At 44.5% G+C, this 18,534-nt stretch overlaps 1 protein-coding gene across 1 annotated transcript in view; it reads left to right on the forward strand.

The window, feature by feature from the left end:
- Nucleotides 1-18,534, forward strand: part of MEGF10 (multiple EGF like domains 10) — a 152,850-nt gene that overhangs the window by 89,564 nt on the left and 44,752 nt on the right. The window contains exons 8-12 of the mRNA XM_006145535.2: nt 4,157-4,369; nt 13,587-13,761; nt 15,350-15,470; nt 16,266-16,429; nt 18,406-18,508. Coding sequence (XP_006145597.1) covers nt 4,157-4,369; nt 13,587-13,761; nt 15,350-15,470; nt 16,266-16,429; nt 18,406-18,508 — 776 coding nt within the window. The remainder of the gene's footprint in view (nt 1-4,156; nt 4,370-13,586; nt 13,762-15,349; nt 15,471-16,265; nt 16,430-18,405; nt 18,509-18,534) is intronic.

Here is an 18,534-nt window from a genome sequence, read left to right on the forward strand (position 1 = left end):
GAAAACAAAACAGGCACCTTATAGGCTGGTGGGGCAGCCATGGGATGTCCAAATAAAAGGCTTTCGGTCTGAGGAAAGCTCGGGAGGATATTGTGGTGAAGAAATGTGATGTGGTCAAGTCCAGTCAGAGTGCAGACATTCTTCTGAAGGGGTAAGAGTGGTCCTAAAGCTGAGCCCAGGACCTTGACGGCCCAGCGCGCCCGTGCACATAATTGGCGCTCAGTGAGCTTAGCTGTGAGAGGCATCCCTGTCTCAGTAACAGACTGGGGAGAGGAAGGTCGGATGGGGCTGCCAAGCCTGGGTTCCCTCTTACTCCGAACGTCAAGACGAATGTGGGTGAAAGGGACCGAGGTCAGAAATTACAGACGGGAATTGGGGCATGCACAATGGCTTCAGTGGAGGACGCTTTCCTGTATCTGGGACCGTGGACGAGTTGGCTCCCGCCCAGTTCATTTTATAGTGCCCCCAGAGCAGCCGTTCCAGATGTCGGAAAGGCAGGCCGCAGCTCCATCGATCCCAGGTTTAATGAGGAATGTGATTCTTTCATACTAAATCACGGTTTGGCCCGATGATTCCAACCACTCTAGGGAGGGGCAGGCTCGACAGGACAAAGGCGAAAGGGAGCACCCACCCCTGCACGCTAATTCACTTCTTTTTTCTTAAATTCCCAATGAGATGCAACCTAAACATGGAAATGGTGTTAAAACAATTCTATGACACCTCCCCTCATCCATCGTTCTGGGAATTGGTGTCATGTTTTATTCATTTATCTCTTCTTAATGCTTATCCATCCTTTCCATTTTTAGGGCATTATTTGAAATTTAAAATATAGAAACCCAAATGTCTATACTGCGACTGTGGCCAATATTTACTGGTGTATCTTTCTTGCCTCTCTGCCATCTTCCCTGAGAAATGTATTTTTTCTGCCACTGAGTCCTGAGGTAACTTCTTTTCTTCCATAGGCCAACAAAAGCACTATGAAGGGCATGAAATTCATTAGGAAATGGTGCTTCTTGAAGATAAAGGGACCGTAAAGGGAGATAAGACTTCTTGAACAAATACTTTTAATGCAGTTCATCATAATCAGCATACAATTAATGATTATGTTATGATTATGTTTATTTTCAAGGTGGAAAATGTCTACTTTTAGAGAACTATCCTACCATTTGTGTTTGGTAGATGGAAACGGACATCACTTTTTAAAAATTTTTTTTATTGCCACAGGGAATGTGTGCTCACTGAAGAGAGACAGAGAAAGGGAAAACAAGAAATCATCCTCCCTCCCCTCCCCCCCAGGAGGGTATGGCCACGGTGCAATTCCTTTTCCATCATTCTCCTCTCAGGATTTTGGGCATGCATGTACACACACCCAGTATAATTTTCTTTTCTTTTTTTTAACTTCAAGTTTTATGGGTAGTTTTAGTTTTTTAAAAAATTTTAATGTGATTTATCTTTATTCATTTATTTTCTAATTTGACCACAGAGGGACAGAGCAAGCAAGAGAGAGAGAGAGAAAGTGAGAAAGCAAGCCGCCAGATCTGGGACTCGAACCAGTCAGCCATGTGGGAGTTCAGCACTCTAAACCACCACACCACCTGCCAGTCCCCCCAACATAATTTTCAAACCACCAGATCTGGGGCTCAAACCATAGTCAGCCATGTGGGAGTCCAGAGCCTGAGCCACTATGCCACCTGGTGGCCCCAGAATAACTAATATTAATGAGATTTTCTTAGAATTGCAACATTGACAGAAAAGAAACTAAGAATATGAAGCAATCTTACATAATGGCTGCTTTAGTTAGTAGAAGTCCAATGACTTTGTTTTATATTTATAATACAAACTAGTAGTATGTTTAATTAGAGGTTAGCAAGGCAAATATGGGTCAGGAGCAGCTATTATGGACTTTATTTTCCCAGAGAAAGGAGAGCTCCTGCCAAGATACGATCAAATATACACACTGGTTCCCTGTAATTTGGTAGATACTTCCCCCAGCTTCCAGTCGATAACACCATCAGCCACTTTCAGAGCTGTGCTTTTTACTAAGTTACGACCACGAAGAGAATCCAGAGCTTAACATTTGGGTTCGTTTTCAAATCCATGCAGGAGAGAGACAGTGATGCTGTTTGACCTTGTTTATATTTTCCCTTTTGGTACTGACTTGCAAGAAAATCCAAGCAGACAGGTTGCAAAGTTATTCTGCCAGCCTTCTGCGGAAGCCATGATGCGGCCAGACTCATTATGATATTCAGCATTCGTTCCTTTCAAGAGTAAGCTACATGGCATGGCTTATTAAAGCTTCTTACGGGTTAAAAATAGAGTGCTTTTTATAAACATTCTGATCTAAAAATAGGTATAATCATGTGTCACTTTCAAACACACATGTGATTTTATGTTAAATAGTAGTTCGATTGCTCCAGAACTTTTCTGATGGCTTGTGGAGCAGCTGAAATCTTGCTGATTGACCAGTCCACCCGAAGACATCTGGGCGTCTGGATTCTGTGCAACTAAATTTACAGGAGGCCTTTTCCTGTCTCTATCACATTAAATATATGCTAGAGTGAGGCTTCACCAGACACTATCAAAGGGTCTCAGGATGTGTCCTCAAAACAAATAGACTCGTGCCCACGCTGGTATTGTCAGTCACCCCCCTTTATCATTAAAAATATACAGAGCCTGGACTGGCAGGTGGTGTGGTGTTTAAGGCTCTGGACTCCCACATAGCCAACCGAGGTTGAAGTCCCAGACCTGGCGGCTTGCTTTCTCACTTTCTCTCTTCCTTTCTCTGTGTGTCTCTCTCTGATCAAATTAAATAATAATAACAAATAAAACTAAATAAAAATGATTCTTGGTAAAAAGCATGTGGAGCCTGTGAAAAGGCTATTCCCTCTAAGTCTGAATGTTTCTTTACTGTCTCTTGTAATGTGCTTGAATTCATCAGCGTGCCTTGTCCCTTGCACCACGCAGATCTGAAAAATGCAACGCTGACCTACATTTTTACTCGGAGTCTGGCATGACTTGGGAGCCACATGGGAAGTGGCTGCTGAGACAAAGTGTACCCTCCTTGTGGCAAAGCCAGCACTCTGCTAGCCCAAGCCCTGTCTCCCGCTCCCTTGGCAGGAAGCTCTCCTTCTGCTGTCTCCTCCCCTCCACAAAGAAACTTGGCCTGCCCAAGAACTCGCTGTGCTCTCCCTGGAGCCGTGATAGGTCTTCTCTTTTCTATCACAACTCCCTCCTGTCCCCCATCCCACCTCACTCTTACCTAGAGCATGTCTTTCCGTGAGGACAGAACTCCTTGCCTTTTTTTTCCCTAAAGATGATACTGTGAATTTTTGAGGTTGCATATATTTTTTTTTCCCTTCACTGTTTGGCAGCTCTTAACAGAGGACAATACCCCACTTGCCAAAGATTTTGTTAGAAAACTTCAGGCCCTTCCTACAACCTTCTGGCAGGCAGTGCCTAGACTGGATCGAGGACTTCTGATTTCCATAGCTCACAATTCCGCAGATCTAAAGAGGACTTTGCTTGTTAGTCACATAACTTTCTAAATGAGCTGGGGTGCTTACCATTCTGCTTCGAAGGGAGCAGGAACATGGCTGAGATGAACAGTAAACGTCACCGTGAAATCTAAGGGAATTAAAATTCAGTTTTAAAATTGTCACCAAGTTTCCTCTTTGGAATGGAGAAAGCGTATTTAAAACTTTTCTCATTATGGACTAGGACTAACATTTAGGACATTTCTTCTCTCCTTTAGTTTGTGGGAAAAGGTGGAATTCATGTATGAATTTATTTTGGTGTTAAAAAAAAAATGGAAATCCACGCATAGTTCTTGTCCTGATAAGTGCTGGCCACGAACTTTTTGAAGAAACCCTCCCATACCTTTGAAAAGCAGTAGGTGTAAAGCGTGCCTTGTGACCTGTGCTCATAATCTGATTTTCTTTTTGTTATTTCTGCATTCAACAGGCCGAACTGTGTTACTATCCTCTGTGGCCGGACTAGTGCGTCTTAACGCTTTTCATCCCTGTAACAGGACAACCATTAAATGCATACCAAGTCCAAGGGCAGTCGCAGTTTGTACGTGGCAAGGCCATTCCGAAGGGCCCGTTCGTTTTCACACGGCCCTGACTGATCTGCGTTCCGCTCCTGCCTCTCGTCGCAGGTGCCAGGACGAGTGTCCGGTTGGGACCTACGGCGTCCGCTGTGCCGAGACCTGCCGGTGCGTCAATGGCGGGACCTGCTACCACGTGAGCGGCGCGTGCGCCTGCGAGGCCGGCTTCGCTGGAGAGCGCTGTGAGGCGCGCCTGTGCCCGGACGGCCTCTACGGCATCAAATGTGACAAGCGGTGCCCCTGCCACCTGGACAACACTCACAGGTGACTGTCAGCTGTGCCTGCAAGGAGGAGCCCCGTTCCGGTGGGAATCTTGGTGTCTGGGATTTGGAGAGGAATTGACAAGAGTTTCCATTCCAGGACTTCCTGTCTCTGGGCTCTCCTGGAAAGGAGTCACCAAGGGAAAGGAGACTTTCACTTAGTGAGCGATGGCCCGTGTCCAAGGGGAAAATTCGGTGGTGGTCAGTGGATACTAAATTCGTCTCTGTTAATGACCACTGGTAACACTGAAATTTGCTGAGGTTGGCAGAACTGTTCCCTAAGAGACGATCCGGTGACAGTCCCTTAGAAGCAAAGATGCAATGAGCGATAAAGGGTTAAGCTGAGTGTAGGAGGTAAAAAATACAAAATGACTCCACTGCAGCATCTTTTACTTGACAGTCCATCTGTGGAGGGGAAAAACGCTAGGAAGAGGAAGTAGGCTGGGGGGGGCGTTCTGTGAGCTGCTCACATGTGGCCGTCACATGTGAAATATCTTTTCAGAATGGATTACCCTGTCATGGAGCTCACAGGGGTCTTTTAGCTCAAAAATCTCTCGAAGAATTTGAGAACAGGAAACCACGATCCCACCCACCCGAGTGTACCTTGTCTGCCTCTGAAAATATCTTCCCAGCCCCTCTCTTTTTTTTTTCCCCCTCCTCCAAGGACCAGATACATACAAGTTAAAATTCTGGCCTTATTTGCAGACTGCTGGAAAAGCTGAGTTGGACAAAAATGGAGTGTATTATATAGCAGTTGGGATGTTGCTAGATGTACTTTTGTTTGCTTTCCGCATAGCCGTTGCTTCACTTATACCTCTGAGAGGTAACTTGTGGCCACGTCAAATTCCAAATGCACAGAAGTTCAGAGCACAGAGAAACATGTGGTTGGTCTCGTCCTCAGACCATTGTTAAGAACAGGAAGATGGACTCTGTACTGTGCATGAGTGTGTGTGTGTGCACATGCAGATGTGTATGCAGGAATACATTTGCTGGGATATATGGAGAAAGTATTCTCAGTGTGATTCAAGTAACTTTATGAGCCACTTTTAGTCAACCTTTGATTTTCTTCATTGACAAATATTACCATTCTTAATAAAATTTTAAAAATGTTTAAAAGAGAAAAATAATACCATTCTTGGGGCTGGCAGGTGGTGTGGTGGTTAAAGGCACTGGCCTCCCACATGGCCGACCGTGGCTCAAGTCCTGGACCTGGGGGCTTGCTTTCTCATTTGTCTTTCTCTCTCTCTCTGATTAAACTGGAAAATAATAATAAGTAAAGTTAAATAAAATAATTTTTTAAAAAAGAAAATACTACCATTCTTTTTTCACTTGACAAGTTTAGGTAAACATTTGAGGAGTCAAAGTGAAAAATGAATAAATTCAGTAGAGTTTTGTTTGTTAACTCTGCAGAGTTGAAGGAGCCGGCAGGATTAGGGAAAAGCCCTGAGTCTGGCCACCTTTCCTGCTGTACAAGGCTTGTTGTGACAGAAACTAGGCTGCTACAGCAGGAGCTGAGAGCATTATCCCAGGGCAGTACTTCGTTGTACATAGACACAGCTAAAATCAAATGGAAGAACAAACAAATAAAGGAAGAGCTCCCCTGTGAGGAGACTGGGGAAACAGAGGGAAAGTGCTGTTGGAATTTGGTACCATGTTGGTAGTGGCGAGGATACCAGTGGAGAGTCAGGTCATTGATGTCAACACTAGGATAATTTTACATAAATCGCGGGTACCTATGCATGTATGGTTTACTGAAGAACTAAATGAGATTGTATGACAGCCACACAGCAAATAACACTAAGATCTCTCAAAACATTTACATCAAGTTAGATTAAAAACAACTAGCTAGGCCAGCAGGTGGTGTGATGGTTAAGGTGCTATATCACACATGGCCGACTCCGTGGTTCAAGTCCCGGACCTGTCAACTTGAAAACACACCAGGTGTGTGTGCATGCATCCCCAAATCATGGAAGAAATGGAATTGCAGCATGGCCATCTCCACCTGGGGACTGATTTCTCACTTTGCCTCTCTGTCTGTCTCTCTCTGGCAAGCACACACACTCTAGTAACAAAAAATTAAAAAATTTTTAAAAATTTTAAAAAAAAGGAAAGAAAACTAAAAAAAAAAAAAAAAAATGCTTATTAAACACTTCCCTAAAATTTGAAAGCAATGTTTAAAGATTAACTTTAACAAATTTCTGTTAAAACCAGTTGAATGGGTCCGGCTGGTGGCATGGTGGTTAAGGTGTTAGACTCCCACATAGTCGACTGTGGTTAGAGCCCAGACCCTGCGGCTTGACAGTTAGCCAAGTGTGTGTGCATGGGTGTCAAAAATCCTGAAAGGCGAATGAAGGAGAAAGGATTGCAGTGTTGCCATACCCGCCCAGGGAAGTGATTTCTCACTTTCCCTCTCTGTCTCCCTCCAGTGAGTGCACATATCCTATGGTAAAAACCTAAAAAACAAAACAAAACAAGAACAAAAACACACAAAAAACAACAGTTGAATGTTGATTATATGACTCTATCTTATAGAATTCACGGACGGATCTTACTCTTATATCTTGAACCTCCATGTAAAATTTCTGAAAATATGTCTCTGAACTGAAAGGCATAAAATCTTTGTATGAATTGAAAGTCTAGCTTATTCACTTTACCATTTAACCAAGCTAATAGAGCTTTACCGGTAAATTATCCTGGAGGCATTATTTTATTCTAAAGCCTTCACTTTACCGGTAAATAATCCTGGAGGCATTATTTTATTCTAAAGCCTTTCATTATGGGTAATGAGATAACTAATGCAATGCATAAGTTAATATTTACATTGCTGTTAGATAAGCTTTGAGTTTATAGGTGTACATATTGAAAGCTTATGGTTATGGGCCAGCCGGTAGTATGATAGTTAAGCAGCTAGATCCTACATGGCCAGCTGCACAGTTTGAGTCCCAGACCCAGCAGCTTGAAAAACTCCCCAAGAGCATGCATGTGCGTGCCCAACAGTCCTGAAAGAAGAGAGAAATGGAGCAGAGGGGATTGCTCATGCCTACCCCTCTTATCGGGTGCTTTCTCACTTTCTCTCCCTGTGTCTTATCAGCAAGATAAGTTCTGGCAAGTTTAAAAAAAAAAGTGTCAGCTTTTGCTGCATTAAAAAAATTTTCTTAGTGTCATAAAACAATAAGCTTATTTATTAGCTGAGGACTTTTTCCTTGGCTGTTTGGACTGGGTTCAACTTGGTGGCTCTTCTGCTGGTTTCCCTGTGTTTAGCTGGCAGATCAATACATTGGCCCCGGGTATTCTTACTGACATGTTGGGTATTTGGCTGAGCGAAGGAGCCACGTGTCTCCAGCATCGAGCAGGCTAGCCTGGGTTTCTTTAAAGGTGGCGGCTTCCAAAAGCAGCCAGAACCAGGGAAAGCCCCAATTATGTACACACCTTTCAAGCCTTTGGTTTTGTCATGTTTGCTCATGTGCCTTTAGACAAAACGAGTCACACAACCAAGTTAGAGTCAACATACTCATCCTCTTAAGAAGTGCAAAATAATGTATTGCCATTTTAATTTTGTAATCTATTATATGAATTGTTCATTATAATAATATTATATCTATTATATGAATTTAAATATATTTATAAATAATATTATTTAAAATTTTAACATTAATTTTGAGCCAAAAGATATCCACTGTGCCCTGGGCTTTCAACTGAAAACTAACTTTTATGGTGGAAATGGTTACAAATTAGAAACTAAAATTGAGAGTCATGAGATTCCAAATGGAATATGTATATGAATTCTTGTTATTAAGGACTTAAAATAGCTAGATACACCTATTTACAAATGTCACCTGATTGTCATTGCATTTGAACATTAATAACATTTAAGGAAATGAATAGAAGGAAATTCAATGACTCAGTCTATTTTAATCAGTATCATATAGTATTGGACTCTTGTTAAAATTTATTGTCTTGAAACACTTACCAGAATGTGTGTGTGTAGTTGTATGTGTGTGTAAAGTGACAACTATTCCCATGTGTGCATAATTCTGCTTCATATACACAAAGCAATCTGTTCTTTAGACAGAAGACAGGTATTGAGCATCTTACCTTTCAACCTCCAATCTGTTGCTTGCCTACATCACGTAAATCTCATTACCAATTAATCTGCCTGCATGAGAACCCATAAAATGCCTCCAAAGTGCTCTGGCTTCCTCCATCTAATTACAAATTGCAGAATACTAATTTTGGTGTCAATCAATCCGAGAACCAGTGTGCTGTTCTAATGCGCTCTGGGGGGCATTGAATATCAATTTCTCTGTCAGCCTCTTGGCTTAGTTTAATTCAATGCCCCCCCCCAAATTGTCTATTTTGTTTCATATTTATGTCTACACCATGAAATTTCTATTTTTTTAAAGTGTAAAGTAATATTTTCTACCATAATGTTCCTTTCTTTTATAGTACAGGGGGTCTTCAAAAAGTTTACGGAAAATGTGTATTATGAAAACCTGTGCAGGAACTTGACACCAGAATAAACTTGCACTTTAATTCCACTTTTTGCACAAACTTTTGAGTTCCTCTTGGACGCTAAGAAAGGGTACACTACCTGAACTGACCCATAACTTGAATACTTCTTTTCCTGTTCTTAAACATGGAATGTTCCTGAAGTAACCTTTTATTTGTGCCTATTTTTTAGATGATACAGGTTTTTTACTGTCCCTGTTGGCCATGTTATCTATGCTTAAATCCTAAATTTTAGCATTTCTCTTTCATACCTAGTCCCCCTAGGAGGCTGCTAGCACATTGGCTCTTTCTTTGGGGTAAAAACAAACCAACCTGGGTTCTAGTTTGATTCTGCCACTACCTATGTGAGACTTTGAATAAATTACCCTCTGTAGACCTGTTTTCTTATCTGTAAAACGGGATCCTAGTTACCACTTTGGGTGATTGTGAGAACTGAATAACGCACGTGGCGTGCTTAGCATGGGGTTGGCACTCTTCAGTGCTCAGTCAGTACCAATGGCTGACCTGTGCATTCACGTCCACTCTCGTCACAAATGTCACAGAACTGAGCACTTCCTGCAATCAATGAGGATCCCCTTTAAGCTAAACCTTTAACGTTTTTTTAAAAAATTTTCTTTCTTTCTTCCATGTGTGAGAGACGAAGAGACAGCACCCACATCAGGGCCCCCATGCAATGATCTCCCCCCAGCCTCTGCCAGCTCCACATCAAGTAGGCCCAGGCAAGTCTTCAGAAGTGAACGTGGGACTTCCCCAAGTGGATCGGACTAGCAAAGCCTCATGTAACCCACTGAGGCGTGGTCCAGGCCCGGACACTTACATTTTTAAACTAGTTTTAGGGAAAATACAGCCTTTGTATCCAGATGTACTGATTGTAACTTCACATCACTGGATGACTCAGGACATCAGGAGGAAGCAGAGGAGTGTGGAAAAGCTAAATCCTTGGGATCAGATCCACTCCTGTGACATACTCACTTCTTCACCAGTCAGACTGTAGACCTAACACGTGCCAGGGACAGTAGCAAAACAGCCTTAATTTTTTTTTTAAGAGAGAACTTTGCAACAGGGCACATGCACTCACAGAGAGATAGAAAGAGACAGAGAGATAGAAGGCAAGACATCACCCCCCCAGGGGGAATGACCATGTCACCATCCCTTCTCCTCCATTCTCCTCTCTTGGGACTTTGGGCATGCACACATACACACCCGGCATGAGTTTCAAGCTGCCAAGTTCAGGACTTGAACCATGATCAGCTATGTAGGAGTCCAATGCCATAACCATTACACCATCTGCTGGTCCCCAGACTAAATTCTTGTCCTTAAAGAATTCATAGCATAGACGAGAGAAAGTCATTAAAGGAATGTTAAAAATAAACGTGGATTATAGATTGTGGTGAGAGGAGAGAAAGAGCAGGGTGCGTGATAATAGGAGAGACCTCATTTAAATTGGGGTGGTCAGGGAAGGCCTCCCTGAGGAGGGAATATTCAAGGCAAGGCTGGAAGGACAAGTGGGAAGGAGACAGGCGGAAAGGGGGGAATAGTACTCCAGGAATATGGAATCTTGCTTATGTGGAGGCCCTTAAGTGGAAAAGACTCCGTGCTTTTACGAACTGAAAGAAATCCAGTGTGGTCGAACATAGAGAATAATGAGGAGAGAAGAGGCTGAGAGGAGGGCGGTGGCCGGATGACGAGCCCCCGTGGGTCGTATGTACGGTGATCATGTGTCTGGTTTCACAAGGACAGTCTGGTTTGGGCATGATGTCCTGGTATAATTATTAGTAGTTCCCTCTTCCCTCTTAAAAATGTCCTGGTTCAGACAATAATTTATATAGTCACTGTAGCTATATTAAACAGCATGGGTTTTATTCTAAATGTAGTGGGGATTATTTTTTCTTTTTTTTCTTTTTTTCTTTTTTTAGTTTTGTATGCTTGTGCTCACCAGAGAAAGAGTGAGAAAGTGGGAAATTGCCCTCAGGGAGATGGTCTTACTGCAGTCCCTTCTCCTTTCAGGATTTTGGATATGATGCACACACACCTGGCATGTTGTTCAAGCCAGGTTCAGGACTTGAACCGCTAAGTTGGCTGTGTGGGATCCAGTCACCTTAACCACCATGCCTTTGGCTGGCCCAGTGTAATGGGAATTCTTTTTTTTTTTTTTATTATCATCATAATCTTCTTTCTATTACACTAGATTACATATAACTTTACATTGACTTCCATTGCTTTTTCAAAAGGGAATGCCATGCATGTCAGTCAATACAGAGGCATCGATCTCCCCGCTTTATCATTCAATATCTTTTCCATGCTTTTCCCAATAATTATTATTATAATTTTTTTAAACAATCAATCACTATTTCTCATTTTGCTTATTAAAAAGACTTCACCCATCATGAAATACTTCCCAGACCGGTTCAGTTGAGAATACTATACATGTCATCATCAACAGGTAATTGGCTGTGTGGGATCCAGTCACCTCAACCACCATGCCTTTACGTCCCCCCCTGTAATGGGAATTCTTTTAGGGGTTTTAAGAAGGAGAATTATATGATGCGATTTACTCATTAAGTGATCGTCATGAGGGGATTGTATGGGCAAAGGTTGGAGTTCAAGAGTTTAAAAGATAGATGGCATTGGCATGGAGTCAGAGAGCGACAGGGAGGATGATGAGATGCTGATCGATTCAAAATTTATTTTGAAATTAGAATAGTTAAATCATAGTGATGAATTCAATGAAGCAGAAGACTCCTTCAAAAACAAGTTTACTCCTAGGTAAACTAAGTGTCTGGAATTGCCATTTATGAAATATGAATGATTGGAGGTAAATACCAAGTGAAGAATGGAGAAAGGAAAGAACAAGAGCTCAATTCTTTTTTTTTTTTAAGATGTTTTGCTATAGGGTGCTGTGCACTCATGGGGTGGGGGGAGAGAGAGAGAGAGACAGAGAGAGAGAGAGAGAGAGAGAGGAAAAATGAGAAATAACCTGCTGGAGGAATGGTCACACCACAATTCCTTCTCCTTCTCATTTTCCTCTTGGGATTTTGGGCACTCACACACAAGTGCCCAGAGTGATTTTCAAGCTGCTAGGTCTACGACCTGAACCGTGGTTGGCCATGAGGGAGTCTAGCACCTTAAACACCATGCAACCTGATAGCTCCCAAGAAGTTAATCTTTTTAAAATGTATTTATTTCTTCCATGAGAGAAAGAGGAGGACAGAGAGAGAGCCCCAACAGGATCTTACACTGCGATCCACCCCCAGCCTCAGCCAGCCTGGAGCATAGTCACATGTGTGTGTGCACCCAGCATGTACAGGGAGACCTTGGGACACAAACCCGGGACCTTCTGATGTGCACTCAGCATTGCAGAGTGCTGCATTGTTGCTGTGCTGCCACAGCCGGCTCAAGAACTCAGTTTTTCACGTGCTACGTTTGAGATGCCGTGGGAATGCCAGTTGTTTACTCAAGGATAAGTGATTTGCCCAACAGAAATGACAGATAAGTAGGCTTGAGTAGACCTAAGGAGCTCTGAGACACTAACCCTTATCTTCTGACTCTAAACCTTTAATTCTCAGGAGAGCTGCTCAAATGTAGACTCGCGCTTGGCTATCTCTTCATGCCATGTTTCCTAAGTACGTCTGTGACAGATGCTTAGCCTTTGCTTGTGGGCACTTAGTTGCAGCAAAGGTCTGAAGTATATTTACATAAATTTATGAAAATGAAGACCAAACTATTCAACTCCCAAACTTTTCTGAAGAAGAAAAAAATATTAAAAAAAGGACGAGGAGGGGGGTCGGAGGGACAGGACAAGGAATGAGATTATGGGATGTGGCTGAGACCCTCCCTTGACAGATGAGGACATCAGGCCTAGGAAGTTTATGAGCTTCCCAAGATGACTCGGGTAGTGGGAGGGCTGGAATGACATCTTCAGGCGTTATCCATCCTGGGTCGCTGTCCTTTCAGAGAGTAGAAACATCTCCAAACAGCTCTCCCATGAGAGCTCCTTTGGTAAATGTTTGGATGTGATAGGACATTTTTGTTGTTGGCCCTAGTTAAGGTGAGGAAGACCCAGTTTAGACAGTCTTCCAGTTGTCAGTGGAGCTGTTTTGATGGCTCAGAATCTCCCGGGGTGAGAAGCACATGTGTTCTGAGCCAGCATGCCAGAGTGCCCTCTCGTGTTGGTGCACTGGCCCGCGCTTCTGAGCGCAGCTGACGCGTCCATCTGCTGGGGAGTAGCAGCTGGCTGCCCGGCCAGTCACTGCGGCTGCTGCTCCAGGTAGAGGCAGCTGCTCTGCTGCCAGGTATGAGGAGTGGCGGGGAGCAAAAGGCCGAGAGGACACTCCTTTCGGAGTTCCTTGGTCCTCATGCCGGCTGACGGACTTGGTGCTGTCCGTTGGATGATGTTCTTTACCTGTTCTCACACTGTTGGCCTCTTAGTGAATTAGTGCTTTCGATGGAGGAAAGTTGAAAAGAATTGCAGGTTAAAGGGCGTGGTTGTCATAGTCCTCTCACTAGCTCATGATGCTGGTTGCAGACATGTCCGGGTGCCAATCAGGTTTCAGCCAAGTAACTAACGCATACCAAGCCTGGGAATGAAGTTGAAATTATTGTGCATGAAATTATCCTCACATTCGGCGATCATGGCTAAAGCAATACTTGCACAGGCATTGGGTGTCATGTTTGCCCCAGAGTGACTTGTTCCTTTCATCCACGTCTCTCAGCTGTCACCCCATGTCTGGAGAGTGTGCCTGCAGGCCGGGCTGGTCTGGGCTGTACTGCAATGAAACATGCTCTCCTGGGTTCTACGGGGAAGCTTGCCAACAGATCTGCAGCTGCCAAAACGGGGCCGACTGTGACAGTGTGACTGGAAAGTGCACCTGTGCGCCAGGATTCACAGTGAGTGCCTTGGTCCCTGGAGGAAGAAGAAGGGTACAGCATGGAGTGTATCAATGGCATGATTGATATGACCCTCTGTGAAGGACAGTGAATGTGCTAAAAACAGTCACGTTATTAATGAGAAAGAAAATAAGGAGAAAGTACGAGCTGTACGTAGTCACCTTAGCATGAGGATTGGGAGAGCTGGAAAAAGTGTAGATGTGGCATTAATTTTTAATATAAATATATGTCAGAAAGTATGATGTATAATAATCATTCCTCAAGTAATTCTTGTACTGACTTTCATAAACAACAAAGAAACGACTTTTACAAGTAGCTTATGCATTCTTTTTTTTTTATTTTTATTTTTTGGAGAGATTTTTGCTACAGGGTGCATGCGCTCACCAGACAGACAGAGAAAGACATAGAGACAGAAAGCGAGAAATCCCCCCCCAGGGGGGATGGTCACGCTGCAATCCCTTCTCCTCCATTCTCCTCTCGGGATCTTGGGCATGCACGCACATGCACCTGGCGTGAGTTTAAGCCACCGGGTCCAGGATTCGAACCGCAGTCGACTACGTGGGAGTCCAGCGACACAGCCATTACGCCAACTGCTGGTTCCCAAGTAGCTTATGCATCATTGTCAACAGTTTTTATTTTAATTCCGTAATATCTAGACACATGATACATCAAATTAGCATTTGTTACGCCTTTACAGTTCTATAGTTGTAGCATCTCTTTTTCGGTCTCTGAGAATCTAGACCCTACAAATATGCCTCCGTGCCAAAAGAGCAGAACTCTCCCCACAATTCCTAGAAGTTCCCAGCTATAGCTTGAGAGTCTTTGTTTTAAAAGAAAAAGCATTACCCTTCAATTATTGGGTAGTCATGACTTTATTTCCTCCCGTTTTCAGAGCTCAGTGAGCGTTGATGATCATTCCAGAGCACATAGCACAGGTCTGGAGGATCAGAAAGTCACAGAGCTAAGAGGATCTCTCTAGGGTTTTCTAACCTGTGTCACAGTCCATGGGTTGAACCCTTCGAATAGCCTTCTCCTAAGAGTCCCTTCTGTTTTGAGAGGAGAGACCCTGTAGCCCACTTGGTGGCCTGCTTCTCCATGGTGGCCTGCTTTTCCATGTCATTCTCACTGCTGAGTAAACGGGACCTAGCTGCTGGCCAAGTGTGTGTTTTATCGCCTCATTTCACCCACTCATAAAATTGCACATTAGACGAGCAAGTCTAGGAAATGCTGGCGTCTGATGTACAGTTCATGATTATGTTTATTTATCGACAGTAACTTCGCAGCTTCGATTTATTTTTGTGTATCTACTCGTCGGAGGACTGAGGAGTTCTGTTTTACTTGTTTGTGTTCAGTTCTGCTCTGAAGGCGGTAGGCTTTTGGGAGTCCCATTAAATACTGTACCCTAAGTGGAAGCCGGCTAGCCTTGCCCTTGACTCTCTATTTATATAGTGGTGACATTATAGCAATGTTTTAAAAAATACACTGCGTTAAAATTAGAGAGTATAATTAGCAACGCCAAATATATATTTTTGTTGGCCTGATTTCAGTTGGCAAAACTGCATGCATTTTGCTGTTTGTGCCTGTCTAGGGAATTGACTGCTCTACGCCATGCCCTCTGGGAACCTACGGGATAAATTGTTCTTCTCGCTGCGGCTGTAAAAACGATGCAGCCTGTTCTCCTGTGGACGGGTCGTGCGCCTGCAAGGCAGGTGAGAGTGTGTGAAGGAGTTTTTTATGTGGTCCTAACCCCGTTATCCTCTAAAGTCACCCGAAAGAAGCCAGGATGAGGGCTCTGGCACCATCTGTGCCAAAACACTGGCCTCACCAAGACCCTTGTCTGGTTCCTGGTGCGGGCTAGTACATCCACCAGTCACGGGAGGAGGTTCCCATCAGATGGTCTGTGAAGTTGCTGCCAGCTCCCAGAGTCTGCGAGTCTGTGCTTTTGGGAAGAGTAGACAGCCGACGTGTGTCTGTGCTCCCGAATTCGCTGGCCTGGAGTCATGACGAGAAATGCGGCCAAGCGCAGATTTTGTGAGGCCCTGATCGTACCTGTCCATAGGTGCAGCCAGGATTCTGGGCCCTCACCATGTGCCGCCCACGGGGTCCTACTTTAAAGGCGGGGGCGTCCTTTCAAGCACACACGTTTTTCTCTCTCCCACACGAATGCTCCCATCCCTGATCCCAATGAAGCCTGGCTTCCGCAGTGCCCAGCTCTGCTCAGCAGAGGTGCACACGCTCCATCCAAGTCTCTCCGTCCCCGGTCTCCCGGTCGTGCTTCTCAGTGTTGGCTTCCTTGACAGATCACACAGCACGTGGCTACCGGGGCCCTCGGGGTGCCTCTGTTCGCTTCTGATGGAGGTTTTACATGGTGGAGCCAGTGCTCTTTGCTGTCAGGCTGGGGCCGGGAGGCTCTGCGGTGCATATCCAAGATGTGTCCAATGGGGAACGAGCTTGGAAGGGCTCTGCCAGTCTCCCTCACATGCTCTGCCATCCTTGTCATACAGGCTGGCACGGGGTGGACTGCTCCATCAGCTGTCCCAGTGGCACGTGGGGATTTGGCTGTAACTTAACATGCCAGTGCCTCAATGGCGGAGCCTGCAATACCCTGGACGGGACCTGCACCTGTGCACCTGGATGGCGTGGGGAGAAGTGCGAACTTGCCTGCCAGGTACGCCGGAGCCAGCGTCTGCCCTGAAGTGCTGGGAGGAGCCGGTGGCTGCTCTTGGCAGCTCTCCTGATTCATGGCGGCTCGGTGTGAACCAGTCCAGCAGCTAGCAGAAGCACTGGGTGTGGGATGGGTACAGGGGTGGACGTGGAAATCAGTCGGGTGGCTTTCATGAGGTTTCTTTGCCTTCATCTCTACTCTTTATCCTCCCCACCCCTCACCCTTTATTTTCTTTGCTTCTTGTACACTCATTTCTTGGTGGCAGCCAGTCAACAGCTCTGGTCAAACGGCCAGTTGTACGCCTGTCAACTCTCTAAATATTTTGTTTCATTATAATGGAAATACCCCAGCCTTTGGGGTGGAAAGTGGCAGGGGGTTGGAAAAGAGGGTGGTGACTAATGTCACAGAAATGCTCATCCTAGTAATGAAAGGAGGTTTGGAAACAGTGTCTTTCAATGTAAATAGCTCTGGAGTCCCCAGAATCTCCTAAGATTTCCCCAGTTCAATGCTCACGTTCCCTTGACCTACTTTGGAGATGAATGTCATTAGAAATCTCATACCACAGGCTGACAGAGGGTGCAAAGGGAAGTGCATTCTTTAGTAACCTGCTGACTTCTCTTTCTTCCCGAAGCACTTGGTTGGCTTCTTTCCCTCTTTTCTGTCCCTCTTTCTTCCCATCACATTTTTTTTCTCTTGAGCCATTAAGCATTCTCTTATTGGTGTGTGTTTTTCTGCCTCCAGGATATCATCTGATGGTGAGATAACAATGTGACCCCCTGAACTGAGCCCCTGGAGAAGCCAGGCTCTTCTCTCTCTGGGTTTCCTCCTCATTAAGTACAACCCATTTCCCAAAGTAGAGAGGATCCAGCCTCAGGCTATTCCATGCCCTCCAAGGACAGAGTGAAGTTAGCTTTGCTGCCTCTTATCAGACCAGTGAACAAATTATCAGTATTTGGAGATGGGCTTGAAGAGCACCTTTCACTCCCTTATCTTATTATAGACAAAGCAAAGCCCGGGCATAATCTTGTCCTTTTTTGTACAGTAGAGGAGTGAGGCTGATGAGTTAGTGGTTCACATTGTAGCAAAACTAAGTCCAGTGCAGCCCTGTCAAAGATGAGCAGAGCCTAAACAATGTTGTTTTGTTTTGTTTTAACAAGTTCTAGAGAAATGATTATGCCACCTAACACCTATTACCCATTTATGCTGGTTCCCAAGTTCCTGTCTCTGGGTAATTGTGTATTCCATATTTTTCTTAGTGCTTGGGTAGAGCGAGAGGGATTTTCGTCCTCTTCTGCAACTCTCAGGATCTGGGGTGGGAGATCAGGGCTTATAAATGCAGAGCTTTCTGTTCTCCCACAAATGAAATAATCTCATCCACAAAGAATCGCCTGTCTCATGACTGTTGGACCACCCAAACAGGCTGTGTGGAAAAGCCAGCATCTGGGAGGGGAAGAGCCAGCAAGGTGTGCCAATGCGCACTTAGGGTCTTGACTGGGAATACTTACTGTTGGTGACACTTCTTTGTGGAGCAGAGGTATTCTTTAGGGTAAAGCAACTGTTTTTCTTTATGGTACCATGTATCCACTGGCAACTTACAGAAATGAACTTAATCCAGTTAGAACAATAATTTTTTTCAGTCTTTTGTGAGTCAGTCAGGGTCCTCCCTTTCCACTGAAGAATAGAATGCATTGTAGGGAACATAGAACTATTGATATATTATAAAAAACAATCTTTAAGGACATATTGGCATAATTGGCTTCGCCATTCATATGTCCCAACCATTATGTCAGATAAAACTAAGATTCGAGTGATTTAAAATACCTCCTAAAGCCTGTGTTTGGGGAAGAGATGATACAACGCATGCTCCCGAGCGGTGTTTAGGAGAGCAGAGTACTGTACTGGAATGACTGCGGCCCTTTCCTCTCTCATCCTGGGGTCCCCCAGGCCCTCATTGCAGCCTTTCTGTGTCTTCCACGCAGGATGGCACGTACGGGCTGAACTGTGCTGAGCGCTGTGACTGCAGCCATGCAGATGGCTGCCATGCCACGACTGGTCATTGCCGTTGCCTCCCTGGATGGTCAGGTGAGAGTCAAGGGTTGCTACTTGAC

The sequence above is a fragment of the Tupaia chinensis genome, unplaced genomic scaffold (genome assembly GCF_000334495.1).
Source record: "Tupaia chinensis unplaced genomic scaffold, TupChi_1.0 Scaffold000152_1, whole genome shotgun sequence".
NCBI lineage: Eukaryota > Metazoa > Chordata > Mammalia > Scandentia > Tupaiidae > Tupaia > Tupaia belangeri.